The 26,527-nt window shown below is 37.1% G+C and overlaps 2 protein-coding genes across 2 annotated transcripts; one reads left to right on the top strand and one right to left on the bottom strand.

Moving 5' to 3' along the window:
* Positions 1-1,324: 1,324 nt before the first annotated feature.
* On the top strand, positions 1,325-5,808 carry LOC144434920 (sulfotransferase 1A1-like). The gene is made up of 6 exons (XM_078123442.1): positions 1,325-1,436; positions 2,200-2,462; positions 3,555-3,726; positions 4,351-4,445; positions 4,836-5,025; positions 5,690-5,808. Exons 1-6 carry the CDS (start codon positions 1,325-1,327, stop codon positions 5,806-5,808), a joined length of 951 nt encoding a protein of 316 aa, XP_077979568.1.
* Positions 5,809-8,503: 2,695 nt separating this feature from the next.
* LOC144434919 (transient receptor potential cation channel subfamily A member 1-like) lies at positions 8,504-25,188 on the bottom strand. Its single transcript, XM_078123441.1, has 26 exons — positions 24,916-25,188; positions 22,336-22,489; positions 21,760-21,938; positions 21,102-21,209; positions 20,369-20,477; positions 19,855-19,952; positions 19,332-19,507; positions 18,769-18,817; positions 18,191-18,469; positions 17,834-17,916; positions 17,300-17,461; positions 16,366-16,477; positions 15,640-15,809; positions 14,933-15,077; positions 14,684-14,758; positions 13,489-13,559; positions 12,980-13,136; positions 12,446-12,553; positions 11,811-11,977; positions 11,471-11,531; positions 11,105-11,173; positions 10,573-10,749; positions 10,108-10,176; positions 9,534-9,647; positions 9,179-9,300; positions 8,504-8,624 (listed from the first exon to the last, which is right to left on the bottom strand). The coding sequence occupies exons 1-26, from the start codon at positions 25,186-25,188 to the stop codon at positions 8,504-8,506; spliced, it is 3,408 nt and encodes a 1,135-aa protein (XP_077979567.1).
* Between the last annotated feature and the right edge of the window lie 1,339 nt (positions 25,189-26,527).

Raw genomic sequence — 26,527 nt, 5'->3', positions numbered from 1 at the left:
AGGGGTTTGGTCAATTTTCAACACTTTAATTTTTCTATATGGTTTGTTTCTGTTCAATTTCAATTGGTCAGCAGGAACAACAGCTTAGCAAAACTGTTGAGTTGTATACCAAGTCAACCTATGACCTATGATCCAAGCCATGGCTTGATAAGGAGATACCATACCAGTTCATCCAAGGAAAAACGAGTGACCTAAGGGGCCCTTGTTACTGCGAGTCAGGTAGTTTGCTGAAGACAAGTATTTGTCATAATTTGAAATGATATAATTATACCCCACAAACTTACTATATGAAAGCAATCGTGAAAATAGTGATTTTGAACGTTTCGACTCACACAATCACCGTTGTGAGCATCGTAGAACGAACTTATTGGACACACATTGCCTTGATGTAGAACAACCAGGATATGGATAATCATATATATTTAGTTCAAACACATTCAACTTGGCTTGCATGTAGAATCTAGGACCACTGTACCAGACTGAGTTACACTGTTTACAGCTGTCAATGAGCTTATTGCAGTATGTTCAACTTTTAACCCAGGGAGGTAACAAACACATCATGCATGTGACAAGTACCCTGACCTACAAAGACTGCAAAATAACAGACACTCGTGACCCTTGGTATGTTTCAAAATGTAACAAGTTATCGATAATATAGACATATATGAGTGATTATATATACAAGGAGAAGAACCACACAGTCATGTTCCTATGGCATCATGAAAGTTTGTTTCTGCATCGTGGAATTTCGGAATTCGAGAAGTCGTGTTATTCTATCTCTTTATTCGTCTATATTGCCTCAGAGCACCAAACAAGGAGTGGTCTGAGTCATTACCAGTAAATTACAGCCTAGACCACAATTCTGTCTAAAGTATAATAACTGCACTTTAAACAAAATCGTTTTCTTGATTGGTTGTATCACACTCTGAAACCTTTCAAAGACCACACGTACTGTACACACTGTCAGTCACTTGTGAACTCATATTTCATCCCAGGATGGTGATATTCTAGTCTAGGATGATCATAATACAAAATAATGACGATATTCAAAATAATGACGATATTCAAAAATACCTATAATAACGTCATTATTTTGTATTACGATCATCCTAGACTAGAATAACATCATCCTGGGAGTGGAGTATGAGTTCACAAGTGACTGTGGTACTGTAACATGAAACGAACTCTGAGCTTTGCTCATATATTACTTTGCTTTTGAAGTCCGACATCTTTATATTAATGATTATCAGAGGGCGGGAACATATCTACTGTTCTCACATAGACCAGATTCACGACAGAAAGTGTACGATTAGAAACCTCCAACATGGTGGATGCAGAAACCATTGCCAACAGCGGATTTTGTTTTTCTATCGATAAGATAAGAAACTTTGAAGTCAGATCAGACGATATATTCATACTAACATTTTCGAAGTCAGGTAGGTTTGATATTGTGTAAGAATGTGTACGTACTGTGTGTTCTTTATGCACTGTTAGTGTTACCGTGATATGTCAGGTACGCGGTGTTCCTGTGCTCTTCTCAAGTAAACGCCGAATCGTGATCCCATGGTTTCCTCACCTCCAAGAATATTTATTCGAAATATCAGTGATTTAAAAAAAATGTATGTGTGTGGCTTTATTTCCATGTACAACAACTTATGCATCCTTAGGTACGCGAGTTGTGTGTTTCCGTAGCCTTAGAACATGTAGAACTACGTATACATACTCGTACACTTATGAATGTCGATGTCGGACGAATGAATAATCACCTATTGTGATTACTATCAACTTACACATAATAAAATAACACATTGGTGACTGCATTTGACAAAATGAAGTGTTCAGCCATTTTGGGGGATTTCCTGCAATGGTTTTTGGCGAAAACCCTGATGGTGACCTTATAACTATCCCATCACTTCGTCTTGACACTTTTGGTATTTGTATTTGCATAGCAGTATTAACATGATAAAATCAAAATTCAAGTATATATTAAAGAATTTTGATGTTTTTTTTAAAAGCGTACTCTTCGAATGCTCTTTCCTAAGAGGGTGTGACATAGTTCCGTATTTGAATTTCATATCTTGATTTGGCGTGTCAACTGCACATGTCGTTACGATCGATCCAAACTGACTGAAAAAATGACTGTCATCCCGTCTGTAATTTCAAAATGTGGACGTCTGTAATTTCAAAATTTCCACATAGGTACAACATGGTTAAAGGCAATTATTCCACTCGTTCTGAACGGTGGCGACACACAAGCCTTGAAGGATGTACCACTGGATATTAAAGTCCCATACCTCGAATTTGCTCTGTCTGCCGACAGTAACATGAAGTGCCGTGAAATCCAACGTGGTTTATGCATGCCGGAAGGGTTCGATGTCACGAAAATACCGTCACCGAGAATATTTAATAGTCATTTGAGACAAGAGTTCCTACCAACTCAAATTGAAAGCAAGAAACCAAAGGTAAGAACAAGATTTGAATCTCATTAATGTATTCAAGGTGAGATGTTGAACTTGGAGGGGCAATTTTGTATGGTATTCCCCATTCTTGAGTAATAGCGTTCAATTTCATTGCATCTGTCACACTGCGATTGTTGGAATCTTATAGATAGAGTGGGAACCCAGGTCAGTTATGCTAGTGTTGGTGATATCATTATGGGATAGCATTGCCCAGATTGTAGTAGATATAGAGGGTTTATAAGTACATGGTGGAGGAAATGAGACGGGAGAAACTGAATAAGGGACGAGAAAGAAACGGATAGATAATGATAGATGGGAAGGTCTGGATCTAAGAGGGATCGTAATTTGGTAAGAGGGTAGAGGGGAGGAGAGAGAGAGGAGAGGAGAGGAGAGGAGAGAGAGAGAGAGAGAGAGAGAGAGAGAGAGAGAGAGAGAGAGAGATGGAGAGAGAGAAGAGAGAGAGGGGAGGTAATGGGTGAAATAGGTTGATGTGGGGAGAGGGGGATGGGTTGATGTGGGGATAGTCGGGGAAATAGGAAGATTAAGTGAGTGCACGTAGAAACAGTTTATTGTGGGGGTGGGGGGGGGGGGGATGGAGAATAAATATATTTTATATCTAAATGATACATAAGGAACAACAATATCAATTGGGAAGTTATTTTGTTGCACGAAGATGGCAAAATTATCAATAATGTTGACGTTTTCCACCTTTACCCCTTTGACAGCTCTCTTAAATGCGTCTTTTGGCATAAGTATTCATTTATTTTTCAAGTTTTATTTTTCAGTGTGAGCCCCAAAATAACGAACGATCGAACGAACGAACAAACAAACAAACAAACAATTTAACTAACTAACTAACTAACTAACTAACTAACTAACTAACTAACTAACTAACTAACTAACTAACTAACTAACTAACTAACTAACTAACTAACTAACTAACTAACTAACTAACTAAGCTGACTGACTGACTGACTGACTGACTGACTGACTGACTGACTGACTGACTGACTGACTGACTGACTGACTGACAGAAAAAAAATGTCTATTGCAAATGGCCTTATATACTTCCTTCTCTTTTCTAACTATCACAAGATTATTTATTGTGCTCGCAATCCCAAAGACGTTGCTGTGTCTCTCTATTGGTTTAATCAAACGATGCTGCAACAACATGAAGAAGGACCATTTCCGGGTGATCAATACAACGACTTCAATAACTTTTTGCCGGACTACATTGAATTCAAGGGACGAACTCATGCAGTTAACTGTGAGTCAAAGTAAAAGATAGACACACAACACTCGTGCAGTCACCGTTATTGTATCCTGTACTATTACCACATTTATCATATATTATAAATAAACATAATCAAAGAGTATCTATAACTACAAAGGGTGCGTTCGCCCATAGACCTTCCACTATAACGCCAGAAGACTGTATGCAATATGTACATGTATGAACAAAAGTCGATCAAGCCAAATCTAGGTTGTTGATAAACAAGAGCCATTTTAAAGGTGAACACATTACGATTGTAATTGGGAGAAGTAGTGCTGGTATGAACTAATGTAAACAAAGGTATCTCCTCCATCACAATCTGACTGACATCATAAATGACACGACGCAGTCTTCTGGTGAACGCCTCCCTCTTTGGACTGTACTTGTTTTAATTTCCTTGTACAGTAAATCATGCATATATCTTACAAACACAATCATGACAAACATACTTTCCTGAAAAATCGTTAAATCAGAAATCTTCAATAACCAATTTTAGAAAATGAGATATGACCCATTTTAGATCATAAATATCCACATTAAACTCCAATACCTTTTTTTTTTTTTTTTTTTTTTTTTTCATAATACCAAAGTGTTATTTGATCTGGTTTATTTACACAGACGATGGCAGTAAATGGCATAAACACGTACTGACTTGGTGGAACAGACGACATGATGACAACGTTCTATTCCTTAAATACGAAGATATGATAAGGGTAGGTCACGTGTCATTCGATATTCAAATACTTTAAGTCTTCACAACCAGCAAACAACACTATGATGCACTGAAGTAATAGACAGAAAATAATAACAATAACAACAACAACAACAACAACAACAACAACAGCAACAACAAAGAAAAATAATTCAAGTAAACTTTAAAGTGTATTGAAATGCCTTGACTACATGTAAATACAATAACACGTACATCAAAATGTACAATATGTTATACACGAAAAACCGTTAGTGTTTACGTTGTTGAGAGTGTACTAGCGGTAGTGAGTCACACAGGTCCAGCGATGTAGACAGACTAGAGAGGAATGTGACCTTTCGACCCCAATCTTAACTATTTCTATTTACAAACTATTTCATTCTAATTAATTCAGGATTTGAAAACAAGTGTTCTTGACATTGCACAATTCCTCAATGTTCAATTATCGGACGAGGCGGCAGGAAGGATCGCTGAACACTGCAGTTTTGGCAGTATGAAGAAAAACAAATTGGCGGTGAGAAGCAACTTTTGTACATCAATGTTGAACGTTGTCCCTGAAGAACAGTCTCCATTCGTAAGGAAAGGTATGTATAATAAGGTAAAACTAGATACAATAAAATAAAACCTTGAGCTCTTATTTTCGACTTTGCTTGATGTTCAATATATTTAGAGTTAGCATTGTTTATTCTGTATTTTAAAACAGACAGACAGACAGACAAACAAACAAACAAACAAACAAACAAACAAACAGACAGACAGACAGACAGACAGACAGACAGACAGACGAAGACATATGCTTACTATGGTGTTTTAGCTGTGTCCATATCCAAATCATATCATATCATATCATATCATATCATATCATATCATATCATATCATATCATATCATATTATATCATATCATATCATGCCATATCATATCACATCATACTATATCATATCATATCATATATCATATCATATATCATATCATATATCATATCATATCATATCATATCATATCATATCATATCATATCATATCATATCATATCATATCATATCATATCATATCATATCATATATTACAGCTAGAAAAGGCAATTAGCCTATGAGCTGATCAATGTCAAATTGTCCTAAAAACAATCAGTCGCGAAAAAAACATGTATTTAGTGACAAAGTGTACATTAGTATACAAAATGAACAAATATGTTTTCTACACCCATATTATTTTTCCAACTATGGCAATTTATGTGATCGTCTTTACAGGAGGCGTCGGGGGCTGGAAGACGTACTTCACAGTGGCCCAGAGCGAACATTTCGACAGTGTGTATCGTGATTGGTTGAAAGACAGTGATCTGAAAATGGAATTTGAGCTTACACAATAGTGAAATCATCTAATCGATAGCACAGCATAGAAAATTTTGCTGGTGGTCGTTGCTATAACACAGACCAAGATTGACTTTTCGTCTGCTACCTGCGTGTCACGTGTAGAACAATTTGGCGGAGGCGATTGTAAACTAGGATCAGTTGAGGTCATGAGTTTAGTCAAAATTGGTAGTGCTGAAGAAGTTATACAGCTTATTGCTAGAATACTCTATAAATCTACGGTAGACGAAGTGATGAAAGGTTATCAAATGTTTCATTTAGAACAACTTGGTTTAGCTAAACTGCCGGTTCTGGCTTTTTCCTCCAACATATAAATATACTTACTATTGAGCTCATTATACAGTTACATTGCTATTGAAGGTGACAATACTGTTATGGGACTTCCGATAGCTTTGAATATATTCTTTTATCGAACATCAACTGAGATGGGGTTTTTTAAAGCCACACGCCTTCAAAAGCCTAGGCTAAATCTGTCAATTTTGCAATTACATGAACTGCAGAATTGATTGTATTGGTCTATGTCTAACTTGCTGTCGGCAAAATACTACAAGGCCAAGTATACCACAAGTGCAGGCAACCGAAGGCAGAACATGTGCGCCGGCAAAACGTAATCACTTTGATCCTGCCGTCGATCCCCCCCCCCCCCCCCCCCGATAAAAAGGCAAAAATACCCTCAAGACCTAACGTCCAGGTTATATGTAATAGCCAACCGAACGATTTCTGTTTCCGGTCAGATAGAAACTTCCGGCAAAATGTTCTATAGATGCTACTGGCCTCAATAATTTGACAGTGAGGCAGTGTAGTGTCAGTGAGAGCATATCATCACCCCAGGCTGTTATTTTGGAAGAAATATTTCGAAGTTTTAGCCAGATATAAAATTTCATTGTAGTAAATATACTCAGCTGTATAACATTATTAATTCCATCAATCAAAACAGGAATTTATGAATTGGACATAAAACATTAGCGAATAATTTTGAGGTGACAGATAATAATAATATGATATTTAACAAAATTAAGTTGACTTTTAACTGTAAGCTTATTTACATAGATATGCGCGCGCACGCACATTTGACCATAGAATATTGGAGTGGCCATTTTTAAGAAACCCCAAATATCTAAGTTTTGAACAAATACCGACAGTTTTCAATGACAAATTCCCACCTCTATACACAAAGGGCTTGTGTGTAAAAACACTCCAGCAGTATAGATGGTTAATTCATGCATACTAGGAGATGTGTGAATGCTTTGGTTGCTATGGAGCCATCATTAATTACAAGGGGGGGGGGGGGATAAGGAGAGGTCACTTTACAAATCGGTTCTTGGGTAGGGCCGTATTTTAGAAAATGGAATTAGGGGAAGGTCACATTTGCTCTTCTTACAGTATTATCTAACTTTGCATTTTTGTGATTTTGATATCTCATCGCTGCCACTGGTTCCAAATACCACTGCTGCCACATCACTGCCATAATATCAGTTAAATCGCTGCTGCATGCAGTGGACCAATTTTTTAGTTGTGATGTGATGTGATGTGATGTGATGTGATGTGATGTGATGTGAGGAGATGAGTATATCTCACAGGAGTGAAGGGAGAACAGTGTGGTAAGATATTAGGGATAATGTGATGGAACGGAGATGCTGATCTTAAGGAAATATCGGTAGTTCACCCATTTAGTCTTTGGGAGTTCTATCCTTCAGTTTAGCCAGTGAGATCCAAACACAGGTATTGATTAATATAGCACCCTCACACAAATTGTGGCGATAGAAGTGAGAAACAGCCAATGCCTCTAACTATCCATGTGGTGGTTGCAGTGGGATCAAGTTGATCGAATGACATCCAAAGTGTAAATGTTTGAATGTTTGTTTGGCTTTGAACTCGATGTAGTGGAAACAATAACACACAAAGCGACAGTATATCCATGTTCTCATGTAATGGGCATACATTATCATAAAACGTGCATGCGCTAGGCTCTACGACTGCTGGGTTCTTTGAAAGAGTTCTTGAGGTGAGCAGTTGGGATGGGCTCTTGGAAAATTAATTTCAGTATTTGTCTTGAAAGTCATGGTCAAAGAATGATTATCAAGTTTTTGTACACAGCATAAAAATAAAATGTATTTGTATACAATTACTTCAATATACAAGTCGAGTTATTATTTCCAAATGTAGTTTATGTAAACATAAATAAAAACATGCCAGAACTTATGACATTCATATCTAAAAAAGACCCACACACAACACTTAGCAACTAACGTAAATTTTGATTTTCTAAATGGATTGAAAGTATCTCTCATGATTGTTTTCATTTACAAAGTGAAAAGAGAAAAAATATGCATGGTGTCACTGTCACTATATATGTCATGATTGTAGGTAGTTTCACCTAAACGTGTAAATGGTATTATATAGTATGTGAGTTTATCAAGTTCATAAGTTATCGTCACCACATGGTATCCAAACATAAAATCAGAAGAGATCTCTTCGTCTTCAGCGTGTATTGACAATAGTCTGACGTGTTCCATTCTCTTGAAACGCACTGACAAACTATCGGCCATAAGTCTGGCGTTTGCGTTCAAAACACTATCAACCAGAGCTGTTGTTTAATAACACTGTGAAATAACGCCTCTTGGATGATGCCGTAAAAGAGGCTGTGGTTTACGACGATCGATGTCACAGAACTCCCTAACAAACTTTTCAATGTCATAATGCATCCGCATATGTTGGTAGGTCATAATCGTTTCCTGAGTTCAAGTTCATTTTATTACATAACACTTTGGTCAAATTTACTTGCTCTTCCATCATAGTTGTCATGACAGTTTGACTGAAATTGAAAAGAGGAAACACGATTAAAAAATACTATATGGCACCAGAAAGGGGTTGGGGATGGGATGTGGGGTAGAGGTGGTAGTAGGGCGTATGTATGTATGTATGTATGTGTGTGTGTGTGTGTGTGTGTGTATGTGTGTGTGTGTATGTATGTAGGTATGTGTGTGTGTGTGTGTGTGTGTGTGTGTGTGTGTGTGTGCGAGTGAGAGTAGAGTTTAAATAAGTTATAATAAGCGTTCTATTTTTGGTGAAAAAATATTTTTATTGTTTTCCACTACGTCCCATCATCTCATTCTGGAGTCAGAGAACTTTTCCTTGGGAAGCGAACATTTTACTATTGCCGTAAACAGGGCATGTAGTTCTACAGCAGTGCTGCAGCATCTCCTCATTCTCAGCTAAACGCCAGGATACCGCCATTTAAGTCTGTGATCGAATAGCACAAAATAATCGTCAAGTTACCCAAGTCATATCCATATCCCGCGGTAATCAGTACACAAGATTTCTAGATACGAAATGTATAAATATAGAGGTCAATCATGATGGCCTTACCGTTTGGATATTTGGTCAATCTCTTTCTGCATACGTTCAAGTTTCTCCGAATCTCTATTTCTTTTATTCTCTGCGTCAATCGCTTCTTCATTTTTTAGCTGTCGTACAAGAAGTCTTTTCAACTGTAAGAAAGAATTGAATACAACAAACGGAATGATTTAGTTTTAATAGTTTTAAACATGCAATGAAAATATTTGAAATTTTGTATTTTCGATTTTGTCATACATACATACATACATACATACATACATACATACATACATACATACATACATATATACACACACACGCACGCACGCACGCGTGCGCAGATGCACACAAAGCATTCTAAGTATAGATCTGCCAATTTACTTACTTTCATGAACTTCATCTTTTTAAGTTTATTTGGTTCTGTTGTTTCCATGGCAAGGTAAAATTTTCTTTGAATCCATTTTGGTACATTGTTCTCAATTTGTCCTGTAAATAGAACCTGTAGATGGAAATTAACCGTCTTGTTAGAAAGAAATGCTGTGACTTTAAATGTACAGGGAAAATTTTAAAGTATAAAAAGCAGGTATGGGCCTAGCTGTCTAAGATTGATAACCGTAATGAATCGTAATAGACAAGTACGTATTACAAACATAGTATCAATCAATATATCGGAAAAGAACTTGATGAAAGAAGAAAGGGAAGTGAAAAGAGTTGGAGTGACGATGATGTGTTATGTAATTTGCAGGAAAAGATAAGAAAAGAAAAAATCATACATATAAGCACATATATACACATTTACATTCACTCATATATTCACATACATACATACATACATACATACATACATACATACATACATACATACATACATACATACATACATACATACATACATACACACATACATACACACATACATACATACATACATACATACATACGTACGTACGTACACTTACTTCGATTTCTATTTTTCCAAGCTCGGCATTCTGTTGAATCTTATCGATGTCACCGACAGCAATACCGACCTAATATGGAATAAGAACCATAATAAGTATTTTAAATTTGAAAACTTGATTAATTATGAACCAGAGTTGAAATTGTAAGACTACAACCGTTGGATATTGTGTGCATCTGATATGTATTATGTAAATCCATTCGTTGTCTTTGACACACACGATTCACGCGTGTAGCTTCATTTACATTTTGTGTTCATTTAAATGTCTATTTGCTCAGTTATGAATACTTTTCGCCATATTTTAACCTTGCACTCATCAACAGCCAAGCCTGTTTCTCTTTCTCCGGGGAGGGGGGGGGGGTATTGTTTGTACACAAATGATTACTATTTTTGGCAAAACAGCTTGGAGGATTAAATTGTCTCTATCAATTTAAATGGGAAAAAAGCAAACGGTGGTTATACTCACCAACAAATTCATGAGTACAATCGGCATCAAAAACAGGAATATAACGAAAAGGACATGTGAAATGGTGTTGAATGGATATAAGCTTATCCCAGAATGAAATATATCAACGTAGTCAATTTCTCCAATTGTCATCACGAACACTTTCAGTATGGAATCCAAAATGTTAGCGAATGCTTCCTGAATTTAGTTAACAAACAAAGAAATAAAAAAAAACATTGTGAAATCGATAAAAATAAAGTCACTGACGTTGTATAGTACAACTGATTACAATACGTGTTGAAATTCATAAAAATTCAACTGGCAGTCTTTGACCAAAATCATATTTTCATTTCTACACACAATTAATTGAATACAATTAATTACATTATCTTACATAGTCAGATGTAGCTAATTTCATTTACATGTGTTTATTTTCATTTAAAGGAGTATTACTCGGTTATCAATATTATATTTACTGAAAGTTTCAGATTTCCACATCTTGACCTTGCACCTTGTTAGGATAAAAAAACAGTCCAAGTCAGTTTCTACTCACCTCACGACCCAATATTATCGAGAACGAGGACCCAAAGGCAACTACGAATAGTATTAACAATATAACTGCCTGTGAATAAGAGCAGACAAAATACATTATAAAAATCATACGTTTATATTTACATTTACGTGGCGATAAATACGTATATTTACGTACATAGCACAGCACAGAGAGAGAGAGAGAGAGAGAGAGAGAGAGAGAGAGAGAGAGAGAGAGAGAGAGAGAGAGAGAGAGAGAGAGAGAGAGAGAGAGAGAGAGACGGACGGACAGACAGACGGACAGCTGGATAGATACAATGGGAAGAAGGCAGTGATAGCTGAGTTGAACACTGGGAGAGAATGATTCAATTGACAAGTCTAGACTTACCTTGATAAGCGACTTCAATACAGTAAAGAACATGACGACATATATACCAAAAAAATGGAACCTGATCAAATTAACAAAGAGACGAACTGATAATGAAACATTTATTTGTAGCTATTAATCTACACAGATCAGTCTTCATCATAAATAACAAAACAAAATAAAATGGCGACAACTTTTCACTTTCAATTTTTGTATCAAAGTCCAAATGATAGTACGTTAACTTATACATAAGCAAACCGATTGAACCGTAGGCTACGTATTCGGTAACCCGTACATTTCTCATGAATATGAATATAAACATGGGCATGGATATGAATATGTGTTTACTGTGTTATCTTACATTCGTACGTAGAGGATGAATACAAGCCATGCAAGGAATATAGCCACAGATCCTGCTTCCCACTGAATATCGCAAGGTTTCTGTGATATAGGATTCATAAAACCTATGGAGCTGGCGTACAGTAATAATTCGACATAGTTCGTACAGCTCAAAAAGTAGCCCAGTCTCTGTTAAAAGCAAGAAATAACAATTACAGCTCATCAAAGCAATCTTCACATTAATGCGATCACAGTGGAAACCGGACAAAAATTAATGTAAATGGTATTAGAAATTAAAACGTGGGATATTGTGAGCATACCGCGCACATGCATTTCAATATGTATGTTAAAACAGCAGTAAGCTTATATATTGAGTCATAATGCAAACTACATACAGTGAGGCCTCAGGGAGTACAAAGATTCGAAGGGCCATGGCCATGCACAGAAAGTGAAATAAGGCTTTGCATCCAGCGTGCAATATTAAACACGTGACCATGTAATAGTTGATGGAACTATTCCCCTAGGGAAATAGTCATTCCATTTTCCGATCACGTGACTGATTCTAGCGAATCATGGCACAGCATTATCACTAGGTATATTATAAAGAAGGGTATTAAATGTCACATTTATGCTAAATATGAATATCACAATGGTTACCTGATTGAAGAGTTCAAAGATTTCTTTAAGAAGTTGTATGATACAGAAAACTGAAATCACGCACTGTATAACCAACAAATATTGCGGCTGAGAAAGAGGATTTCCATTCTAAAAGAAATTATGAAAATAATTAGATGTAACCATATTTTAATCTAATACACATAATTCTTAGTTCTAAAGACTTCAAAATAGTATATTATTCATACAATGATGTGTGAACAACTCAAGGACACTGACGTATGTTTGAAATGACCCGCATCTTCTGAGGGGGGGGGGGAGATTGTAGTTTTGTCAAGTATTGTGTTGTGAGTTTGTCACTATAAATGGCTGTCTAGTGACGACTGAAAGTGCAAAGAAGACGATGTCATGTATGGTTTTAGACATAATCTATTTTATAGTGCAAATGATTTCCTAATGATGGCATAGTTTCATAAATCATATCCATTTGACCAATATGAAAAAAAGCACAACAGATATGGCGGGAAAATAAGCATACGACAATTTTGGCGCAGACGACAACTAACCAGTACTTACGGAGTCATAGAATCGGCTATCGTTTGTTGGGCAGCCACGTCCATCTATATCTGGTGATAGTATACGAGGATTGGATGCAGCATACACAGTCAACAAAACAAGGAATGCAATGTATGTTATAAAATCTACAAAGAACAAGTATCCGGCGAATCGTTTCCTAAATGAAAAATAGAATATGAAGTAAGTATTAAATGAAATGAACCGTAGAAGTTACAGTTCAAAGGTGACGAACAACGAAAAGTGTGAGCTTAAGTAGTAAAGTTAAACATGTGCTTAAAACAAATGGACAATGTAAGTGGCTTGGAGAGTGACATCATCAAATTATGTAAATGAAGGATGGGGGACATACCGTGTCACATAATAACCATGGATATATTTGTCAGTGAGTCTCCCTGAAACAATCATGTTTAAGTAAGCTAAGCCTATTGGTAACAATCTTTATATATTTTTTAAAGTAATTATATGAGAAAGGGTTTTAAAAGTTTGTCAAGTAGACCAGGTATACTTACCATTTTGACTTGAGGAGTTGCTGACACAGTTCGTGTTTTAGTAAGGATTCTCGTTCACACTCAACCATAGTCTGGTGAAGAAAACAAATAAAAATGGAACTTGAACTATGGTGTAAACAGTTCGAGGTACAAAAAGAGTAACAATATGACTTGATAGAATACTACAATTGAAATCACGAAACCTAAAACTATGTTGTCTCTGTTGCTAAGATTCTTGTTGAGCCAGACGATAAAATGTAGCAGTGTGAGTCAGATTTCGTTGAGCCAGACGATAAAATGTAGCAGTGTGAGTCAGATTTCGTTGAACCAGACGATAAAATGTAGCAATGTGAGTCAGATTTCGTTGAGCCAGACGATAAAATGTAGCAGTGTGAGTCAGATTTCGTTGAGCCAGACGATAAAATGTAGCAGTGTGAGTCAGATTCGTTGAGCCAGACGATAAAATGTAGCAGTGTGAGTCAGATTTCGTTGAGCCAGACGATAAAGTGTAGCAATGTTAACAATATTTTGTTGAGCCAGGCGATAAAATGTAGCAGTGTTAGTAAGATCTTTGTCAAACCAGTTTCAGGTTTTGTGTGATTTTAATAGGGAACTTGCAATCCAGACTGAGCATGCTCAGATGCAAAGGACTATGGGATTATCTGTGGTTATCGTAATACCTAATCAGGAGCTACCGATAAAATAAACCTCCCACAATGGTCAGTGTGCCTATGAATTGATCATTTGTGGTTACAAACAATGTAACATTATTGTTTACAATACTATTTGATTTGTATTTATTATCACATTTCCCAAGATGCAACATTAAACATGGCGGGTTTGCAAGTTCCCTACTGTAGGTAAACGCTTATGTATCTAATTGTTTTGATAAAGCTCTTTGATCTGGACATACAGGTCTGTAAAGCCTGTACATAGAAGTTACCTTAGTAACCCTTTACCAATACCTACATGTTACCATATCTAAGTACACTCAGTAAATTGTAAATTGTGCTTGTAGAGCAAGTAACGTGGGAATCGTCTGAATTTTTGGAACGAAGCCATGAAATTCGACATACTGGTGATTTCAATGTTACTCGTGTGAAAGATTTAGCAACAGAAGCTGCAATGAGTTGCTCTATCTATATCTGTCGTTTTGTAAAGATCTGTATAAGCTCTCTTTCACCTTCTCTCACCTGTCTCGATTTAAACTACTCACCATTAAAGCGCTCCACCGGGATTTGGTATCAACGTTGTCTGGGTCCGTATCAATGAAGCGATAGTCGTGTTTAACCTGATAACATAGTAGTAACAAGTAATGAAATATTTTACATAAACTTGGTACAAAACATTATCAATAAAACTATGCGCATCGACTCGGACGGTTTCTTGACAGCAAAACTGCCATATATACATTTTCAAAACGTAATCATAATGAATAAGGTGATAGTTTATGAAATAGACTTACTTTGAGATCTGGGTGTTCTCTATGAATATGAGAATATTCCAGGCAATTGTCCAACACTATCATTGCTACATCCGGGAGTTTTTCTATCAATAGTTTCATGGGCGTTGCACCGTTCTTGAATGTGGGCACCAATGACTCTTGCCAGCTGGGTAGAATTGAAAGTCAAAATATGATATCGATTCTGGAAGGATTTTAAGTGGATACTTTTCAACCAGCAATGTGACAGTATGTATTGATTTTTTAATGATCTCAGGACTGTGTCAAAATGTTCACTATCCTAATTGTGATCCACTTGTTAATTGAAAGTCAAATCAATCCATTTACCAAGTCACTAATGGCTTAAAGAAAACTTTCATAAAAAGGACCAAGGAACTAGTCGATGAGTTATTACAATCATCTATCTAGTCTGTCACCCTCTCTACCCGATCACAAATCGGCACCTCCTCCCACCCACACAAAGAATGACACACATTCCAGTCACTTTCTCTCCCATTTCCCTACCTATCCTCTCCGTCCACATAACCACCCATCCACCGGCTGTCTGTGTGTGTGTGTGTGTGTGTGTGTGTGTGTGTGTGTGTGTGTCACAGTGCCTCTCTCTATGCCTCTTTCTCTGTCTGAGACCCCTAACAATGATACAATCAATTCTTGAATCAAATTCTACTTCCTCGTACTGTGATAGATAAAGTATTAAAAGTATACCCAACCTTTCGTGTTCCATAATTGCTTTCGCAGTATCCTCCTGAATTTTTTCGATTGCTACTTCTAGAGCATTACGTCTAGAGTCGTTTTCCAACGTAACGTCTGCGCCATTGGATAGCAATAACCTGGTAACTTCTGCGTGGCCATTGCCGGCGCTGTGGTGTAAAGCCGTGTTCTGTGTATTATAGAATGATGCAACCGTGTCGTTCAATACAAGGCATAGGATAAGTTTATTCCGTTTTGGATGATACCTTTTGCTACATACTATGTATATAAAGGTAATGGTATTACATTGTGTTCTAGTTACTGAAGCATACTAAACTTTCACTTGATAATATTTGTAGAACTAAACCTGGCCATTTAGGTGTGATACATGTAAGTCCTAACTTGTTATGCTCTGTTCTCAACGATTCTGCGAATATACATATAAGAGTTGCATTTGGGAATCTTTGTCTCATCAGGAAGCTTCCAATCGGCCATTTTCTTCAAAACATGGGTTGTCTTTTGCTTAACACGGCTTATAACACTTGATGGGACATAATGAATAAACATGCCGTAACACGAGAGAGAGAGAGAGAGAGAGAGAGAGAGAGAGAGAGAGAGAGAGAGAGAGAGAGAGAGAGAGAGAGAGAGAGAGAGAGAGAGAGAGAGAGAGAGAGAGAGAGAGAGAGAGAGAGAGAGAGAGAGAGAGAGAGAGAGAGAGAGGGGGGGGGGGAAGCAAAGGGTGGTACCTTGTTTTTATCCACGGCATCAATATCGGCGTGATGTTTTAGTAAAGTCAACACAGTGTCACAGTGACCTTCACTGGCTGCCAATGCCAAGGCAGACATCCGATCATCATCCCTAGAATAAATAACAACCATAAGAGACAACAATAAAACAAATACAAATCCAACCACTTTGAATCATGGCTAACCAAAACGATAAATTGATACTGTACGAAATATCACATTAACAGATATTGTTGCAAATAACTTCTTAATATTCTGTATAAACTAATATGTGCCGATGACGCACCAAAAAGTATGAGCAGAAAAAATAAAAATGACAAGACATATTCAATATTACAATTTTCAAATCTTCCTGAATTTGTTCTGTCTGTCTGTCTGTCTGTCTGTCTGTCTGTCTGTCTGTCTGTCTGTCTGTCTGTCTGTCTGTCTGTCTGTCTGTCTGTCTGTCTGTCTGTCTGTCTGGCTGGCTGGCTGGCTGTCTGTCTGTCTGTCTGTCTGTCTGTCTGTCTGTATGTATGTCTGTCTGTCTGTATGTATGTATGTATGTATGTAGTATGTGTGTATGTATGTATGTATGTATGTATGTATGTATGTATGTATGTATGTATGTATGTATGTATGTATGTCTGTCCGTCTGTCTGTCTGTCTGTCTGTCTGTCTGTCTGTCTGTCTGTCTGTCTGTCTGGAAAATACTCAAGGCTCGAGGGTCTTTTCACTTCTCGTCTTCGAAATGACAAAACTCCTTAGGTCGCTCCTATTGTCCTTGGTTGAACGAATCAAAATATCAGGGAATAATATCTCTAATTATCAAAATTCTTCAAGTTCTACTAGCTTACAGATTATGATGATCCGATGCAAATATTCATAACTGCATTTAATTTCTTACTTTTGACACACACGGTATGTATGTTGTATGAGTAAATGGTTGCAGTACCTGCTAGAAATGTCTGCGCCTATTTTTAGCAGAAAAGTTACTACTTTGCAATGACCATTTAGACTAGCTAGCAGTAACGGGGTACGATCGTCGACATCGTCTGCGTTCATGTGTTTAGGATTCGCCCTGACCAGTGCTTCCACACATTCCAGTCGTCCATACCTAATGGTAAACAAGAAGACAAACAACAAACAAAATCCGTCTCACCCTCATCTAAAAGCACCACTTCTCGTTGGTAATGAAGGGTTACAAATATATTTCTCCTTCTCCAACCAACCAACCAACCAACCAACCAACCAACCAACCACCTTTGGTCAACGCATACATTCAAGAAGACAGGTTAGTGCTAAATTTGCCATACATGCAGTTACTATAAACAGACTCACTGAGGAAATACATAGCGTGCATTTGTTCCAGAGTCCCCAAATCTATTTATTTTGCGTTGAAAGTTTAGCACGTTTGGAATGATTCCTTTATTCTGGAATAAGATCCATATCCATATCCATAAACGGAAACGAAAAGTTATAAACTCACTGTGAAGCAATATGGAGAGGCATCTTTTCGTCACCGTCTTTTGCACACAGATTGGCACCATTATCTATCAGAACATTCAACATCTGAAATCGTAACAAGAATAAGTTTAATACTTTTCAACGCCTCGATTTGTACGTACTTGTACAAACACATTTCATTTGCATATCACCATAGCAATCAAGAACCTGTCACATGCTCATTTTTATTTACGTGAAATAGTCATATTATTCAATCATATTTGTTTTCTTGACCTCAAAGTTCAGTGAGACAGTAAGTCGAGTTATATTGCCGTAGAACGAATTAGGGTTGACGACTTTGATGTGTATTTTGAAAACTACGCATAAAAAATACCGATACCTCGAGATTCCCATTTTCTGCCACATAGTGTACGGGTGTCTGGTCTTTGCTGTCTTTCATATCCAATAATACTTTAGCGCCATTTCCCAACAACATAGTGACGTATTGCACGTGATCTCCTTCCACTGCCCAATGGAGACATGTCTTTCCTGAAGAGTCGAATGCTTCGAGATTGGCATGTTCGGACAACAGAAATAACGCTGCGTCTGATTGGCCCTTCCATGCTGTTACTAGTAGTGGGGTAAAATGTTCTGAATCCCGAGCATCGAGACATGCTCCCTGGTGTATGAAATTAAAACAAATAATTATTTCTTTACTCCGAGTCACCAAATGATAGAATTGGTAAATAAAAGACGACCATAAACATGTCTACTTATATAGTATTTTGACTAATAAGTAAAAAGTTCTCGATTCACTTGTATTCTGCAAATCTCCCTCTGATCAAAAATGTAGAATGTGATGTAGACTTTAGAGTTTATCAGTTCCCTGCAAGATATTCTCATATTTACTTGTCTGACCATTTTCAAATAAAGTGTTTTAACAAATTTGTTTACTTGTAACTGTTGTCGGTAACTCACCTTACTCAGGAGGAATTTCATCATTTCCACTTGGTTATAGAGACTGGCTCTGTAAATAGATGAAGACAGGATGATGACAACAACAACAAATAGCGTAAGTGAGATTGATCTTCAATTGCAGGAAGTCATCGTAGTTGTAACTTCTGCAGTTTATCTTTCAACATTTTTGTGTACATTACCATTTAATTTTTGCTTCTCGCGTTTCTTATTCAAGTTTTTAAATAGTCCCCAAAAATCTAAACTTTCAAAGTAAAGTATGATAATACCACTGATCCCATACTTTTGTGGAGAATCTAATGTAACATTTCTAGTACCTGAAATTCGAAATAAAAATTCACACGGAGTAGCATAGCGAATTTTTCGCCATGGGATAAACCGATGACAGTTATATCATAAAACATAGTCTTGGAAGAATTTACAAACTTCTGTGACGTTTTGCCTATCAATAAAATGTTTCATTGGGGATGGATTAACGCGTGTTTATGGATACAACTGATATGCTCATTTTTCCATTTTCTGAACTTTGAATATTGAATGGGAGGGAGGGGTGGCTAGGTCCTCACCTATGTAAGGGTGTCATGTGTTCGCTGTCTCTTGCATTGATCTGCGCTCCTCGTTGAATCAGTAAATTAGCAATATCTGTATGACCGTACACAGCTGCTAATTGAAGTGGTGTATATGCATTACATGATTTAGCTATATCTACATCAACACCATGATCCAAACATAGCTTGGTTGCCTACATGTAGAAAAAAGAAGAAGTAAGTTTACATAAATCTCGATGCTTATGTAATTTATAAAGTGATACTGAATACAATCATAACAAGTACTGTATGCAGATACCTATAAACAAAATCCGTTTTTGAGAAAATAGTGACACAGACAGTCGGCCAGCCATGACTAGACAGACAGAGAGACAGAGAGACAGAGAGACAGAGAGAGAGACAGACAAACAAACGCCACAACAAAACCTTTCCTAAAGGGAGGTGAAAATGTTTTCGTAAATAAAAGGAGAATGGTATCGTAACACAAAATGAATCTGATACTATAACTTAAAGCACGAATCATAAAACCATGCAAACTTACCTTTAAGTGACTGTTACCAACAGCGAGATGTATGGCTGTACTACCTTCGTTGTCGGCATCTTCAATGTACTCTTTGATTGCAATGTTCCTTTTCATGGCTATAGACCGGAAATGACAGAATAGACATAATAGCACATTGCAGACACATTCAATTACTAATTACAGCTGAAATAAAGTGATGAACTGGAAAGTTTTTTTTTTCATCCGCTCAAATGATGGCGTTCCAGTAGATGAAATTTTTAACGACAATAATGAGCGATTGGCATAAGTAGTGATAGCATACACGTCTTTGGTCATAGCTATCCCTATATACACGTACACGACTAAATATTCTAAGAACAGAACTAAGCCCATCATGTATCACCTCTACCAAGACTCGGAGGTTGCATGGAGGTGACGTTTTCACCACGCTTGTCTAACTGTCTGTCTGTCTGTCTGTCTGTCTGTCTGTCTGTCTGTCTGTCTGTCTGTCTGTCTGTCTGTCTGTCTGTCTGTCTGTATATCAATCACTCACCAGCTTCAAGTAAAATAGACATGACGTCAGTATGCCCTCCTGACGCTGCTTTCATTAGTGGTGTACTATCGTTGATATCCTTGCAACGTATATCAGCTCCGTGTTCAACCTAGTCAAGAAGTAAGTACAATTCGTCTGACACAGTGACTGTACAAGTTTTTAATAAAGTCTGCCCTCTAGCGATAAAGTTATCTTTTTACTCCAGGGATATCCTATTCCCGTTATGAATATAAAATAACTAATTAACCACTTAAAATGTTGCATATTTGTAAGGAAACCTAATAACTGACGATATGTTGTATTTCTTCATTCATGAAAAATGACAGCTGTTGTAAAATTGTGCATTTGTAAGTCTTTGATGAAAGTTGAATGTATGTATAGATTCAATGTTTGGTCAACAAGGGAAGTTTTAAACAATGGGAAAATCTACAAAAGATGTGGTTAAAACATATACACCAGAATGATTTTGTGCACTGTCTGGAGTAGTTACTACCCTGTTTAACCAAAGTGAGATTCTATGTTCACTATATGTTTTACATATAACACCAGGTCATAGACCCTCCACCCACCTCATCCACTCCTTGGTGGAGGGTCTATGACCAGGCAAATAACTCTTCTGAATTGTATATTTTGATGGGATATAGCAGTTACTTTATAGTATAGTGGTCATTGGTGACAATTGAACAATCAGCCGGGACAGTTCTGAATTAAAGACGAGATGTATTGTGCATACCAGTAACTTGCAGACGCCAGCACTACCACTGCGAGCAGCTTGGTGAAGCGGCGTCAAGTTGTCATTATCTTGAACGTTGATATTAGCATCTTGACAGGCCAATAGGATCTACAAAATGATACATCATAGACTAGTATAGATTCACTCAAGTCAATGGGATTCCAATAATTGTGTAAAAATGTGGACTTATCACATTATAAATACAGTTCTTAAGCCAAAAGAATAAGATTAGTTTCTGGTCAGCGCACTCATCACTTAAATACCCTCGCGTCGGTCTTTTTTTCGTGTTTGTCCAACCAACGCAGACAGCAGATCCGCGGGGAAACACGAAATAGCCCTCCCTACTTCAGTGAAGACAACTGCTGAGCCAACAAACAAATGACATCTTCCCCACATACACACTTGTTCTAAAGTAAAAAAAGAGCAGTAACAGCCATAAATAGTAGATTGAGTGACAGGTTTGTTAAGAATTTAAAAAAATGGTCACACCATTTTAGACAAACTGTCCTCTTTTTGGCCTTAGTACAACAATTGTTTTAGAATGTGTCTATCTTAGTTTAAATTTGCTTATGGCTTGTACACATTTCACAAGCACAAAAGTTTAATGCCGTGAACTTGTAGAAAAAATCAAACAAGTTATCAAAAAACAGTGACTCACCTCAACAATTTTCTCCCACCCATGTTTTCCGGCTATATGTAAAGGCGTGGCTCCTTTGGTGTCCTTGGCATAGATATTGGAACCAAATCTTATCAAGACTTTTGCTATATTAGTGGAGTTGTTTTTGGCCGCGACATGTAACGGTGTCATTTTGTATTGCTTTATCAAAGAATCAACACCTTAAAGGTAACATAGACATAATATATAACATAAGTTGCTAACAGTATATATTTGTGCAATGCATATCACTGGCAATCTATCGTTGCTTCAACTGTCTAAGATATAGCGCTACTTGGTTTTACAAGGAATGAGGAGTTCGAGGGGAACGGTTAGATCTAGTAAATATGATAAAAGGCAGAAAGTTCATACACATACTGGAAATGAGTTATTTATTTACTTATATTTACATTTCTTGTCGAGATTCGAAGACATCAACAGACACCAAAGTTAAGATGTAGCAGTTATTATTTGTTAAGTTCACAAATTTATTATTCCTGGAACTATATCAGGTGCACGTATTTTTACGAGTGAAACATTGTCTTTTTAAATAGCAGATTACATGAAATAGAGACTCACTAGCACCATTTTCCAGAAGAAGTCTCGCTATTTCGGATTGGTCACTAAATGCTGCGTAATGTAATGCCGCCATTCCTTGCTCATCTTTTTTGTCCAATGGAAACGACTCTAATACATACTGTGTCACTTTATGAAGTTTTCCAAGTCGTACAGCCTGAAATGTGAATAATGATCTTTTGTCAGTTCTAATTATGATAACACACAAAGCCATAGGTGCAGTCCTATTCCAATATAGTGAGAGAGAGAGAGAGAGAGAGAGAGAGAGAGAGAGAGAGAGAGAGAGAGAGAGAGAGAGAGAGAGAGAGAGAGAGAGAGAGAGAGAGAGAGAGAGAGAGAGATGGTACCTTGTTTTTATCCACGGCATCTATATCTATATCGAAGGAGGGAGGGACAGGCACAGAGAGACGAGAAAGGGGGCGGGACAGAGAGGAGAGAGGGGAGAGGCAGAGAGAGGGGGTACAGACATATAGAAACCGAGGAGAGAGTTAAAGAGGGAGAGGGCGAAAGAGACTGAGAGAAAGAGGGGAAAGAGAGGGGTACAGGAGGAGAAGGGATAGAGTAGGGAAATATTCCTTACTTGGTGATTTGCTACTTCATGAAACGACCTTCAAGTATCGCACTTAATGCAGACCCCTTAACAAAGTCAATATGTAAACAAATGTTTTTAGCTTACAATGGAAAGTACCCAATTCTTTTCTTCGTCGTCTGCTACCTGGATTATATCAAATGTTGTGACATGTTCACACCCTAATGTCAAACTTTGAGACACCTCAATAAATACGTGTTTAATGTATACCAAAAGACTTGACAAACTTTCATTAACTCTGTCATTGTATATCTATGAAAAGTAATTCAAAACTCGACCACAACATGTTGACTTTGCACATAAAACTATTCACGCCATGAAATAATATGTGGCGATTGCTGCCACTGAAAGTGTGTGACCTAACTTGAGTCTTGATCAATATCGAATATTTAATGAGCATTTCCACGTAAAGAATTTTGAGGCAAGTTAGACTAACAAGGAGATAAATTGAAAAAAAGTTTTGATTTTGATCAAGATACCAACCTGTCACTATATACTACCTATGAATAAATTTGATGACAATTAACATATACAAGGTCTTTTTTTTAATAAGTTACTGAACATTTCAGTGAAGATATCTCTGGTTGTTTGATGGAAAACAAGTCCTGGGCGTCCATCACTGAAAGTCATACGTGTACATATATGCAAAACAAGTGTAAACAAATTCTATTTCAACAATAGAAAGTCAAAGCTGACTTTTGATCAGTGATTTTAAGGTTCAAGTTGCCAGGTGTTTACAACGAATCAGGATCCACTAACGCCGCTTCGTGTTGGTCAAAGTGTTTCGTATTTGTTTGATTTTTAGAAATTCTCTTAGGATTTGTTATGAAAAGTAAACACAAACTTCATTGCATATTTGCAACAGAATGTACAACGTTGGTTTTGTGTACTTGAACAATTTCCTGAGATAAATGTGATTTCAATAGTTTCGAATTTCTCTCTCCCTACCCCATCCGCCCTCTCTCTCTCTCTCTCTCTCTCTCTCTCTCTCTCTCTCTCTCTCTCTCTCTCTCTCTCTCTCTCTCTCTCTCTCTCTCTCTCTCTCTCTCTCTCTCTCTCTCTCTCTCTCTCTCTCTCTCTCTCTCTCTCGTCCGTCACACTTATATATTATGTAGTCATTAAGTAACATTTTAATCACCCACAAAGTTACATATTGAATAAAAAGGCAAAAAAGCTATGAATATATCTCCTTAACTATATCACAAACTAGATATTACCAGGCACTGGCTATGCTTCAAATGGTCGCGTCTACTAGTTCTAGTTATTATAAAAACTTACAAACCTTCGTATCGTAAAACACACCGTCAAAACGAATAATAGGGTAACGACCTTAACAAACGCATTAAAATCAGTGATTTGGAAATATATATGACCCGAGGATGAACAACATATTATTTTCAATGCATAGGAAACCATTGCAAATGGTCGCAAGATTGGAAAACCAACAACTAGTCTCTAGTCTAAGGCACGCTATAATCGATCATCGGTTGGTTGGTTTACATATTGTTATAAGCAAATAAGCTTTTAACACAACAATAGTCATCAAAGAGTGAAATCCTTCCCTAAATGTGAAGCATTAAAACAAGACTGAGTCGCAATACATGCAAATGATTGGCGATGCCATGTATGCGTTATAAAATTTCTTCGTTTTGTATTTTATCGTAAATTCTAGATAAAGGCGACGTAGATGGGTATTACGTAATTATGTTAATACATGTATCTATAGGGAAGACACGATCGACAAAACCACTTGCACTATTGCTAGAGGACTGATATAACACCAAATCTAGCGATTCGTCAAGTTGTCCATCCCAGAAGAAGATTCCACAATAATTTAGCAGCGCAGATTAACGTGGTTGTCATATTTCAAAAATACAAAACACTTGGATCGACAGTGATTTGTAGTATGTCAAGAAGATAGCTTGAAGTGTTTACAGATTATTTATGCCTATTTTTATTGGGAAGAAATGCATGAATAGTTTTTATTGACTTGCCTGCCATAGAGTGACATTTTCATCGCCAACATCGTCTTCAAGGTCGGAAAACATCACATAGTTAGTTCGAGCGAAGCCGTTGAGGTGGCTTTCAGAGATCTTCGACTCCCGAAGCGATCTTGATATACGGCGTCTCTTAAACTCTGTTGTCGCATCGTAGGGTCCAACTCGAGACAATTTCGACGTCGCAACAGCCAGGCGACCGGCTTTGAAAAATTTCGATTTCTTGGACTGTATAGGGATATGGCCGTTCGCGTTCTTGTCAGAGTCCATGTTTAGAAGTTGTAGTAATCCATTCAAGCTAATTGATAATTATAGAATTCGATGATTAGGTCATTGAGACAACATAATTAGAACCATTCTGTCCAGATCTCACGGCACCACTTTCACAGCTATTGGTCAGCAGCACACATATGTAGATAGGTCAGATTGATAGACGACTAACACCGTAACGTTATATTCCATTCACTCCGTCTCGCATCACTGAATCACATAAATCTATTGCCAGTAAGACCTCGTTGGTTTGATCCACGAGGTTGTATGATTTGAACAATTTGTTGACTTCGTAACGACACTCTCATTGTTTATGCATAACACAGCGTACATGTACACTAAACATACAGTATGTATCAAGGGTGATTTCATCAACAAGTGGCACGGACCGTACCTATTGACGTCACTGCAGGGACTCGGCGGCGGACACTATTGCTATGTAAATACTACACTGACGAGCAGTGTGAAAGTGGAAATACAAGCATCGACTCGATGTATAGCTATTTCAAGTTTGAGAAAGAATTTTAGTCTTTAGTCATAGTTAGGACATTGACAATATGCTGTCAGGAGAAGGGAAAAATCTAACAGGGATTTACATTATACAATTATAGACTATTACAAGAAAGTGACTGAATTTATACTGAGGAGAGAAAATTGACTTTAGGAAGTTTAATCGTACGGATCTTAACACGTAGGAGAAAATTGTCAAATTGTTAAGTAGTAAAATTGGCCATGGACTTAGAACTAGGGTAAATTGATAATGATCTTAACCAGTGCGGGAAAAGCGTGTAAAACTGACCAGGGACTTCGCTAATAGAGAGAAATTGGTCAGGGCTTAATTTGGTAGAGGAAAATTATTGGCTAAGTATCGTAAGTAAAGTGACAAGGGACGTAATAGATCCGTAATTCGTAATTTACTCGTAAAGTAAAATTATCCAGGGACTTAGTGTAGTAACGGAAAAGACTCAGATCTTCATTTACTTTGGCAATCGGACATCCATTACTTGTCTAAGGTGCCTTAATGGGGAGCAGTCAATCAGCATAATACCAGAAAGAGTGTGTAAACTGTGATATCCTGTACAACGAATGATTCCACAGCTGTATTGCATTAACGGTAATGAGTTGTCTTTAGTTGAAAACATTGATGAAATACTAATACGTCAATTATACTGAAACGATGTTGTCTTTAAAAAAACATTACATAATCTAAAGACTTGATTATATTTGCATTTTAAAGAGATGTTCATATACCTTTCATGACTCGTGAATTGATCAACATATCTACCATTGTAAATGAAAAGTACTTAAAGTGACCATATGGATGAGGATTGGGTATTTA

This window comes from Glandiceps talaboti, chromosome 5 (genome assembly GCF_964340395.1).
Source record: "Glandiceps talaboti chromosome 5, keGlaTala1.1, whole genome shotgun sequence".
In the NCBI taxonomy this organism is placed as follows: Eukaryota; Metazoa; Hemichordata; class Enteropneusta; family Spengelidae; genus Glandiceps; species Glandiceps talaboti.
The sequence above is the reverse complement of the archived record's forward strand: the minus strand, read 5'-3'. Positions and strand labels throughout refer to the sequence as shown.

What these genes read in the sequence shown, in the direction of transcription:
- LOC144434919 (XM_078123441.1), bottom strand. Translation starts at nt 25,188, where the DNA reads ATGGACTCTGACAAGAACGCGAACGGCCATATCCCTATACAGTCCAAG. An exon ending in GGCGCAGACATTTCTAGCAG is followed by an intron (nt 16,478 to 17,299) that starts GTACTGCAACCA and finishes TATTTATTCTAG; the next exon opens with GGATGATGATCGGATGTCTG. An exon ending in GCAATTATGGAACACGAAAG is followed by an intron (nt 15,078 to 15,639) that starts GTTGGGTATACT and finishes AATTCTACCCAG; the next exon opens with CTGGCAAGAGTCATTGGTGC.
- LOC144434920 (XM_078123442.1), top strand. Translation starts at nt 1,325, where the DNA reads ATGGTGGATGCAGAAACCATTGCCAACAGCGGATTTTGTTTTTCTATC. An exon ending in TTGAAAGCAAGAAACCAAAG is followed by an intron (nt 2,463 to 3,554) that starts GTAAGAACAAGA and finishes AACTATCACAAG; the next exon opens with ATTATTTATTGTGCTCGCAA. An exon ending in ACGAACTCATGCAGTTAACT is followed by an intron (nt 3,727 to 4,350) that starts GTGAGTCAAAGT and finishes TTATTTACACAG; the next exon opens with ACGATGGCAGTAAATGGCAT.